This window comes from Podarcis muralis, chromosome 5, assembly GCF_964188315.1.
Source record: "Podarcis muralis chromosome 5, rPodMur119.hap1.1, whole genome shotgun sequence".
Lineage (NCBI taxonomy): Eukaryota > Metazoa > Chordata > Lepidosauria > Squamata > Lacertidae > Podarcis > Podarcis muralis.
The window spans coordinates 53352427-53363931 of NC_135659.1; the positions used below are offsets into that span (position 1 = coordinate 53352427).

The following is an 11505-nucleotide window of genomic DNA, read 5'->3' on the forward strand; positions in this document are numbered from 1 at the left end:
GGACAGTTTTTAAATTTGAAATTCATAATTTTCAGATCATATATGCCACAACAGTGCTGCCACCTGCAGATTCTTTACAAACTTTAGACAAATACTGCTTTTTAAAGGACATCATTGGAGTTGCTATTATTAGCTCAAATACATGGCTATGAAGTTAAAATGCTATCTGCGTAAGTCAATTAGATGAACGATTACAGCACTTGCTGTTGTTAAAAGGCACAATTATTTTAGACTGCCTTTGCCAGTCCAACTTGGTTGTTCTCCCGGTCAAAGATACTGTAGTATTCTCTGATGAACACATCTCCTAGGTTCCAACTGCCATCAAATGAGTATCCAAAACCACTAAAGCAGCCGACTTGTTTGTCCTAGAGAGAAGGAAAAGGATAGTCACCACATGCAGGAGGTTCTACAAAAATATCATCCCAGAAAGTAATTGGGTAGCAATGCATACAGTAAAATTCCAGCACAAAGAAGGAAGAGTTTTTCCTGAAAAAGTCTCCAAAGGAGATAAATAATGTAGATACAACAACAGTACAATAGTAATAGTGCACAAGGCTGTACATTATGTATTTGGCCTCTTAATAAACAGGATGATGTCCCAATCAATACAAACCAGAGAATTGTACAAATAAGCAAAGTATTGAAAAGTGATAGGAATCCTCCACAATCCCAAAATGCTTTTTGCCTACAAAGGTAGTGGCTGGGGGTGGGGAACACTCCCATTGAAATCACAGGGAGGTGCCTTACGCTGAGTCAGACCACTGGCCCTCTAGAACAGTATTGTCTACAGTTCGACTGACTGAGTTTCATGCAAAAATCTTAGCCAACCCTACTTGGAAATGCTGGAGATCTTCAAGTTGCAAAGCCACTGAGCTATGGCTCCTCCCTGTGGAGCCGATGAAGAGCACAAGAGCATGGTTTCCTATCTCCTCCCCTGCCTTGCCCCCTGCCACAAAGGAGGCAGTGACAGTACAGGTGTACAGCATGGGCCCATCCACATTCCTGTTTGGATGACGGGATTTTGAAACTCTCTAGAATGCCTCATCACCACAAGGAGGAAACGAGGGGAGGAAAAATAGTGTTTGCTTCCAGCTTCTGTCTTCTCTGCAACTTCCATGCAAATACTTGGAACACCTGAGCGCTCCATAGACACATTGCTACATTTTGATGGAAGGTGTAATATGCGTCCTGAGGATGAGTGGGCACCCAGGTTTTGCACTAACGGGGGCAACATTCTGGGGATAGGAATAATTATTCTGTGGTCAGAGATATAATATCTGTATTCAGAGATACAATACAATTGTACAATACAATTCTGTATTGTACAATACAATTCGAATCAGGATGTTGCTCAGCAGAGCAGAGCTGTTATCCGAATTTGGATTGATTTTTTCCCTATCAGACATGCATGTATTAGCCCAGCATTTCTGACATTTTCAGCATATCTGATATGATTTCCCCCTAAATATTTATTCCATTTTTTCTGTTTTCAGCCCATGTGTTCATAAAGATTTTGCACTTTAAATCTGCCCCAACCCCTTTTGAATTTGCATTCTTATGGCAAGTAAATGAGATTCAAGAACGATTATGTACCTTAAGAGTGTAGGCTGATGGCGGCAATGGATAGTGGATTCCATTGATTACAAAAACAACATCTGGCATATTGGAGAGTTCACTGCAGTTGATTTCACTCTGAAAAAGATAAGGAAGAGAGCTGAGTTCTTGTGTTGTTCTGATGATCAAGGAAATGAACTGGCAAACCTCAAGCTTGGTTAAGAAATGCAGTGGACTCGTCCCAGTGCCAATCCCAGGAAAGAACCTTAAGAGAGAACTTGAGTATTCTGGACTTCCCTTCAGACCGTCTAATGTAGCACACAGGTCTGAACAGTGCATTGTAGCACAGAAACAGGGCATTTAGCCGAAGATTGCAAACAAATAAACTCAAAGCTTTGAATCCAATCTTCATATCCCAAACCATATCCTCTCAATTCAGATGATACAACCATCCATTCTAAATTCTGCTCTGAGACCAAATCCCCCATTCTAAAGGTGATGCTGATGCCATGCTGACATACTGAATCTGTATGTCTGTTCTTTCTTGAAATATACTGTTTGGGGAAAATAAAGATACCACAACTGTGAATACAACTATTTTGAGGAGAGGCAATGGTACTAGATAATAGCAGCAAAGCCTGCCCCCTCTCTCTGCAGATGGAGTGCAAAAGAATTGTGCACATTTCATATTTGTACTGAAGAAGGACCTTCCGCAAGTTTAAGGTTGCATGACAAGGTACATCTGCTGAACTTCCTTCTTCTGCATAACTCTTAAAGGTCCTCTTTTGCCAAGAGCCAATAAACCCATGAAAAACATATCCTCACTTCAGCTAACTTTGTTAATTCAACATTAGGCCCATTTTTTCATGGGATGTCACACTGGTCCAGCCAAACCCCAGTTTGTTTCCTTTTCCTGCTCTTACCATTGCCTCTCCTTCCTGCACTCTCACTACATACTCACAAAGCCTTGCATGCTGTATCCCCTATGCCCAGGCACATTAGTGTGCATGAGCAATACCATGAAGTACTGTGAAGACTAGGACTGGGATGCAAGCAGGAATCCGAGGTCAAGCCTAATCTTAAGCACCTTACTCTGCATGTATCTGAAATGTGAGCTCAGCTAATGATATGGGGTCTCTTTCAGCTACTGTGTGAAGACAATGGCCAAAAAGTAAAACTTACTATGCCAAAGTGCGTTGGAGTGGCTCCAATGGCTTTTTCGATTTTAATCATCTCATATTTTGGGCCAAGCAAGAGGGATGTCCCTGTATCAATGATTCCGTGGCATCCACCTTTGCAGGCAATCTCTGTACCATCCACTAAAATGCTGAGAAATGAGAAATCATTAGAGTATGACATAGAACTTGCCTTGGATCAGACCACTGGTCCACTGAGCTCAAAATAGTCTATGGTGAATGGCAGCAACTCTCCAGGATTTAAAATGCGGGGTTCTTCTAACTGCGTCTGGAGATATCAGTTATTAAACCTGGGATCTTCTGCATGCAAAACATAGGCCCGACCACTGAGATACAACCCTTCCCCAAACATGAACTTAAAACAAAATGGATAGTGGGATATGATAAGTGGTTTCAGTAAGATATCCATCCCTATGCAGCTTAGGTTCTCTGTTGTACTAGCCAATATTACATCACATATTGGAAGCTGTAGAAGGTAGTAAAGCAAGATGTATGAACTATCGATTTTAAGGTCTTCAGGGCAGGAACCTGTCCTTATATACACTGTAGATCACCATCATCATAACAAACAAACAAACAAACAAACAAACAAACAAATATAATGATAATAACATTGACAATTCATCCTAACAACTGACATCTTGCAAACACAAAGTAAACTGCATATTAGTATTTACATTTTATTGCAAATCCTTCTCTTCATTTCCTTTTGTGCCTTATATTTTTAGCTAGCCAATAACTAGGGCTGGATCTGCACTGATATGTAAAAACGCCATTGAAAGATTTTATTTTAAAGTTACATAGCTCTCAATGTAATTTCCCATTGCCAACTGATTGCTTCTCTGCAGCACAGCGCTGGTGTCATATTTTTATAACACATTTTAATGTTATAACTGACCAGTATAGATTTGGCCAATGAATATTAGTCACAATAATTTTCCAGTGTTATTGTAGACGGCACCTACTTTTCCTTGTGGCAGTCTATATGTTAAGAATACCTTAATGCTACAACAACAACTAATAATAATAATTCCTGCTTACCTATCCAGTGCAATCTGCCAAAAACCTGACTGATAATTAACAGGTATCCAATTAATACGACCAGTATAGTGAGATTGATCAATTCCACCAAAAATGAACTCACTTCCTCTTTTCTTTCTGAAACATGAATATATGGTGTGCTGTTACCAAGCCATTCATTCAGAATAAATTGAACTGCATGTTAAAAAGTGAATGTATCATATTCTTGTACCTCTGCGCAAGAGAGAAAAAGAAAGGAACATTCGTAATGCACCAGTATCTAATTGTGAACAATGACGGCTCTAAGATTCTGAAAGGTGAATGCTGTTAATACTGTATACTTTTCCTGTTTTGTTCTCCATATCACCATGCTTCCTTTTCTGTACATCACACACTGACTTCCCCCTTCATAATCTTCATAAGATTTGTTCTTCCCTACTGTAATTGGTTTTCATTGTGATTTTAAGGAAGCCAGTTTGGAGCAGTGGAGGCCATTCTGCAGAAGGGGCCTCTACTCCACCAACCTCAGGTTACCTCCAGCCAGCCTCATCTGCCTGCCTGCTTGCTTGCTTGCTTGCACCCAGTCCAGGGAGTGTCATTGCCTGTGAGATGCCTTCCCCTCAGTCAGTCTTACTGCTGCCATTATATACACAGCAGGGAGGAGAATGGGGAAGAAAGCGAGAATTGGTTGTCTTTGCTTGTGACTGGCTCTGCTTCCACATACTGTTTGCCTTCCTGCCTTCTGCCCTAGAAAGGCTAGCTGACATCACTCCACCCTTCACTCTGGCCTTTGTCTGTCTAACTACTAGCAAGTAGAGGGAGGGGGTCCCACTTATTTGCTGGCTAGCACAGAGACCCTTCATTTGTTGCCTCGATAACTCATCACCCAAGCTATCACTTCAGCAAAGAAGCTAGCCTAGCTATTCCAGGAATTCGAATCCTTGATTAGATTGTTGGACCCAGGAATTAAAAGGGTCTTGCCATACAGCCTACGCCTCTCACAACTCATAACAATACATTTTGCTGACTACTTGACCTTAAAAATAGTCAGGTGAAAAGGTCTTTGTAATGCTGTCCTCCCATTATTCTGGATGGGGTACAGTTGCAATTGGGAACAAAGATTCCATAAGTGTTTTTAGGTAGGAGGGTCTCAAGGTGATCCAATATTAAATTAAAATCAAAAGCGATGTGAGCTACACTGATGAGATATAATCTAATTTCCTATTCTGCATTTACATAAATTATAGAATGCTCTTCGTCTTCACTCTCAGCCTCAAATCTCTACCTTCCCACATCAACATAGTTCACCTGAACTTGGTTCTTCCCTTAAAGCAAAGCTCTTCTCTCAACAAATCAACTTAGCAGTAAAGCAAAATAGTATTTACCTGCTGAGATAAACAGAAAATTGGTGTTTCTCAAGCAAGCCTTCCTTCATCAGGCTATCAAAGAATGGAGTTGCTTTTTCTTCAGAAAGGGAGGGGTAGGCTAAGCCCAGGATCCCATCAAATGTCATGTTGACAAAGGCTTTACCTGGCTCAGTGGTACTCAAGCCAAATCCCTGATGAGAAATGGAAAGACTGGATACCTAGGAGAGAAGCAAAGTATCTCCTTACTTTTATATCAAGCTGTGAAGTACAGAGCAGGGTTTTACTAGTGATGTTCATCTGCTTATTCACACACACACACACACACACTCACTCACACACACACACACACACGTGATGTATTGAAGTTACAGCCCTGTGCATGTTAACAAAAAGGAAACCTCATCAAACAGTGTTCTGTCTTGCTTTTCTTTTTAAACATGTATGGAATTTGGCTTTCCAGAGAATAATATTCAAATGTAGATAGTGGGTAAGAGTGACTTACATCCCAGTTTTAAACTTCTTTATTCAGAAGTAAATCTCAACAATTTCATTGACGTTTACTTCAGGATCCCATGATTTTGTACTGCTTCAATTTCGTATTACTTTGATGCTAACAATGGCAATTAAAAATCAAGAAATCAATGGACTATGCTGCTACGTGGGGAATGCTTTGATGTATATTAAAAAACAAACTCAGGGTTGGCATGTTCCCATCACTTTTTATTTTATTTGGCAGTAGCCCTTTCTGCTTCCTCCCCCAAAATAGTATTCTCATTTTCTTGATTGATATTGGATTGAACCTTTCTATGTTATGAAGTGATATCTAACTATGTATCACAGATCTATCATAGTAAGTCACCAGTTGGTTCTTTTTTGTTGTATTGTATAATGTTTTGATTACTCAGTAAAGTCTTTTTAAACAAAAAACAAAACAGCTATTAAGTTAAAATATATTTTGTTTTGAGTTCCTTTATATGCATCCATCTGCAGCTACATCTACATATGTATTTATGTATATATGTATGTGTGTGTGTGTGTGTGTGTGTGTTTCCAGAGAAAATAATGGGCTGTTTTGTTTTTCCTGCGTTAAAGTTTGAGTTCCAGCATTCAAACAGGCTGAGATTCACTGGCCTTGGAAATGCACAGAACCAATAGCTGAGTATAACACTGTACTGTACATATATAATATTATTAGTTTACCTTAAGTGTATCAAATACCAAGATTCCTTTCATGGTTCCGGTCCCATTCACAATGTGGAAGTGTTTTCCTGTTCTGCGGAAGGTAGAAGACTTAGATGAGTCAAACCTCCGATGTTTTACTAAAAGTAAAAAAGAAAGAAAGCATTAAATAGATATAAAAATAGTGTTTAATTAATCATAGATATCAGGCAGAAATCACAGTATAAATTTGCGGTCTGAAGAAAACTATTGTAAAATTTTAAAGTAAAGGGTGTTTGGAAAATACTAGCAATCTTGCTAGTCTACCTGCAGGAAATATTTAGATAAAACTGGGAGCTATTATTATTTAACTGAATAAATTTTACCCAATACAAAATGATTCCCTGATATTGAAACTTGAATCTTTATTTCCCTCCCCCATTTCTCTCTCTCTCTCTCCACACATGCATATATTCATTCTAACATTTTCGTACCATTAACTAAAAATGTCTATGTACGATGATGGGAATTGAGTTTCACACAACCAAATCCACTTGATATTCTTGTATACTCTTATGTGTGTTTACTCAGAAGTAATGGCTCTAATGGACTTTGATGGCACTTCCTTCCAGGAAAGTGGGTATATAGGATTGGAGGCTCACTCGCCAATCCAATGCATATTTATTCAGAAGCAAGTCCCTGTGCATTCAGTGAGTCCTAGGTAACTGGAATTATAGCCTCAACCAGACTCTGGATTTCTGGTTGTGAAATAATGAGCCTATTCCTTATAGCTCCCCACCACCACTTTTACATCTGACTAACATGTTCGACTACATTGAGGTACTCAGTTACTTACGGCATGCCTCACTACTGCACTTGACAGATGGTACCCAGAGATCAGATGACCCAGTGTCAAAAACAACAGAGAACTTCTGTGGCGGGGATCCAATGTAGATTGTTCCATAGTATTCGAGCTGTTGATTTATAAAACAAATACACTTTGTAACACTTATTTTGGTTACTTCTCTCTTTTTTCCGACTTTTGAAAATTTTAGTTCCTGACAGATATGCAAGTTAATCACTGTAAATTTGAGTGCCACATAACTAACTGAAGGGTGGAAGCAGGAAGTAGATTCTTGGCAAAGATTGGTTCATGCAGAAAGGGGATTTTTTTCTCTCCAAATAAATGAAGAATGAACATCAAAATGTTCAAGCTGAATGCACAGAAACATAACCTACAATCAGCAAAGATACAACAGTAGGAATACCAATTTTCCCCAGTGTCCTTCTGTGCATAGTCAGTAAGGTAAAATAATATTTTTCTGGCTCATGTCACCCCAACTTGCCCTACATGTGGTTCAGTAGGGTGGCCAGATGCAAAAGAAGTCAGGACTCACAGACCTTTAATGGATGTGTAGAATTAGGGTTGTTGTTTAGTAAAGGGCATTTCAGTAGGTGTTAAGTTTCCATGATGAGAAATCACTCCTGTTGGAAATATCAAAGGTCCAAGAGCTCTGTTCTCTTTTGCATCTAGCTCCCCCTAGGTGCCAATGGGATTTCAAAATGCTTAACTATGGGTGGATCATGGGTACAATCCATCCAAAGTTAGTTTCAACATGTCCCATAGAAATCAACAAGGCTAGTCATGACTAAATCGTATTCTGTTGCTTTTAGTGGGAATGACTATGTCTTGCTTAATTGTGCCTATTATGTTCTTAAGCCTGCATGCCGAGATAAATGTAAAAAGGGTCTCAACTGAGCCTCATGAATATATTTGGGAATGTTCTGCAGCACAGCAAACTGATAAAAGCAAAACATGAACTCACATCCAAGAAATCCAGAAGCGGTTAGACACATGGCCATTTTTTGCAAAAGGGAGGTATTGAGCACAAAAGAAGCCATAACAGTTTTTCAAAAGAAAATCTTGCAGCAAGTTTTCCTCCCTGAGAATCTTTCTTAGACTCTTCCTCCTCTCCAAAGAAATCCTGGTACAAAAGAAACAAACAACAACAACAACAACAATATATGCCACCCATCTGACTGTGTTACCCCAGCCACTCTGAGTGGCTTACAACAGATTAAAACACAGTAAGATATCAAACATTTCAAACTTCCATATACAGGGCTCCCTTTAGATGTCCTCTAAAAGTCAGGTAGTTGTTTATTTCCTTGACATCTGATGGGAGGGCATTCCACAGGGCGGGCACCACTACCGAGAAGGCCCTCTGCCTCGTTCCTTCAGGGAGGGTGCAACTACTGAAAAGGCCCTCTATCTGGTTCCCCGTAATGTGCTTATTTTGCAATTAGTCTTTCCACTCTATAGCCCAGAACTTAAGAATAGGTTTGATGCAGTGTGTGTGTATATATGTATATATACACACAAATATAAGTGTGTGTGTGTGTGTGTGTGTGTGTGTGTGTGTATTCTTAGATTTGTAGATACAATTCACACTCCTTTCCTCTCTTGCTTGATTAGTTAATCAGAAAGCACATATGTCTGTGAAGTAAATATCAGCAATATAACGATAACTTACTTAAAGAGACATTCGGAGAGAGTAATAATGGTGAAGAGAACTGTAAGGCACTTCATCCTGCTTGTTCAGCAGAGGCTGCTCCAGTTTCTCTAGTGTTTGTTGCAGAAAGGCTCTTCTTTTATAGCTCCTTGTGAAGTATTCAATGTTATTGAAAGGGTGAATTATGATATTTCATCACAGAAAGCCCCTCCCATTCCAGGAAACCAAAACTGACCAGTCATATTTCTTTGTAAATATGCTGAAATTCTCCCTAAGGTGTGTCTTCATCATAAAATATTTTCAGTTATAAATAAATCCAGTGAATAAACTGCCATGCATTATATTTTCATATCTTATTTGAAACCACAAAGATGTGCTGATGGTCAGCGTAGGCCAGTAGTCTTCAACCCGTCCAGACTCAAGTCTAGAGATAGTGGAGAAATTCATCCAGGCAAACTGAACAGGCCCATGGTTTGCATGTTCATTGTCTTTGTGGTCTTGCTTACAGAGAAATATGGTGGCTTTCCAATACAGGGACTGAGCTTGCTTGCTTGTTTGTCTTTGAGAATTTTGCCAGTATGACAACATTGCTTTCTATACGATTCAATCAGCTTCTGTCGGACTTGGCATCTGAACTGAAGTGCCTGCTACTGCTGAAATCTGTATTTGCTTTAACTTCAGTCTCATTGATTTATTGTGGGGGCAATGATGTTAGCAATTAACTAATAACATTCACCGTCTTATTCTTGTCTCTCCCACCCCTGCCCCCTGTGACTATAGCCTCCTTCCTGCATTTTCTTAGTCCTTTTTCTGTTGCCACTTACAAGTCTTTCCTCCTTTCACAATTCTTCCTTTTGTCAGCTCTCTGCCTGTCCCCTTTCCCTCTCTGTTGACACCTTCGTCCACCTTCTCTTTACCTAATCACACACTGGAGTCCTCTCTTTCTCTCACCTTAATTCCACTTTCTTTCACCAGCTTTTATTGCTTTTCTTATAGGCATTCAAACCCATTCCATCATGCTCCTATGACCCAATAAGAACTAGCTAAAATCATCTCTCCACCCCTTCTTCACAGACATAAATCTACTTCTGATGCACATGGAAAGTTTAGCACATCTTTCTTCATGTGTAGCTCACCAGAACATTAAAAAAATAAAAGTGCTGGTGTGAGGCTGGGTGAAATGGGCATATGACCTGCCCAGATACCCTGAGAAGGGTACATATGAAGCAGGATGAAGGTGAATGGCAACAGGGCCACTTGAGGCATTAGGAACTTGACAACTGAACAGAGAGACCTCGAAATGGATCCCTTCTCTCTGCCCAGCAAGGAACTTTTCCCTTCACCCAGTCCTATTGCAGGTTGCTGGGAGTATTGTTGGCATAAACATGTGTTCCGGCTCCCTCCAATTCTTACCACCTTCAACCACCAGATTCCTGCCATCACTGGTAGGGTCCAGAGGATGCCATCATGGCAGCAAATGGGCAACCAAGCTCTCCCACTGGACTAACACTTCTGCATTCCAGCATCCTCCCATTCCTGGAGAAGAAGACCACAGAAACAGGCTAGAAAGTGAACCAAGAACCTCTGCTCCATATAGAGGTAGAGCCAGGGCCAGCCCACCCATGAGACAAGGTGGGATGACCACCTTAGGCAGCAAGATCCACAGGGGCAGCAGACCCCGCCTCCAAGGAATGCATCGCCTGCTGTTGCTGCCATTGCCATGTGCTCCTTGCAAGCCAGATCTGCTGCCTCCTCAGCAGCCCCCCTCCATGCCATCTCTACAGTGACTTGGAGGAGCTACTAGTCTCCTTTTAGGTTCTGCATTCACCCAACATGATTCAGACCTAACATGAGACTGAACTTTCAATTTAATGTGTTTTAAGAATTGGGTAGCAAGAAAAACAAGGAAGAGTTTGAAGAAGAAGAGTTTGGATTTGATATCCCGCCTTTCACTCCCTTTAAGGAGTCTCAAAGCGGCTAACATTCTCCTTTCCCTTCCTCCCCCACAACAAACACTCTGTGAGGTGAGTGGGGCTGAGAGACTTCAAGGAAGCGTGACTGGCCCAAGGTCACCCAGCAGCTGCAAGTGGAGGAGCGGAGACGCGAACCCGGTTCCCCAGATTAGCAGACTACCGCTCTTAACCACTACACCACACTGGACCTAATCTAAATTCCACCAAAAGAGATGAATCACTTTTATTTGGGTGTGATCATTAATGGTGCAACATCAGGAAGGTGATATAGCTTTCACAATCACTCGTTTCTTCAGAAGAAGTTTTGCAAAAGCAACAGCTGTGAAGACAAAGACAGCAAATAGGTGCAATTTCCTTTATGCTGGAGAAATTTGTAAGTTCTAACTCAAAGCTCAGAGCTGCAGTTCAACTGCCCCAGAAAGAAGGAAAGGCAGGTTGGCTCTTCAATAAGCTTGATTATTTTATCCTTAACAGTTATTTTTATCCTCCAGTCTTCCTTGGAGAATTGTTAAGGTAAGCAGCCTGTTTTTTCCAGGAGCCCCCCGGATCCCTTCTTAAAAATTGGTGATACATTGGCTACTTTCCAGGTTTGTTTCCATTCTATTCTCCATTTGGACAAGACTTATTTCTTTTAAAGAAGCCTTTTTGTCTATACTAGCTTCTTCGACATTGCCCATTAACTATGCTGGTATCCTTTGGGCTTTCATGGTATCTTTCCTGATCT

At 40.5% G+C, this 11505-nt stretch overlaps 1 protein-coding gene across 1 annotated transcript; it reads right to left on the reverse strand.

Annotated features, from left to right (window-relative positions):
* Window positions 1-42: 42 nt before the first annotated feature.
* On the reverse strand, window positions 43-11451 carry LOC114598449 (embryonic pepsinogen-like). The gene is made up of 8 exons (XM_077928121.1): window positions 11437-11451; window positions 7152-7269; window positions 6338-6456; window positions 5156-5355; window positions 3792-3908; window positions 2737-2881; window positions 1594-1692; window positions 43-365 (listed from the first exon to the last, which is right to left on the reverse strand). Exons 1-8 carry the CDS (start codon window positions 11449-11451, stop codon window positions 228-230), a joined length of 951 nt encoding a protein of 316 aa, XP_077784247.1. The 3' UTR covers window positions 43-227.
* Window positions 11452-11505: the final 54 nt, after the last annotated feature.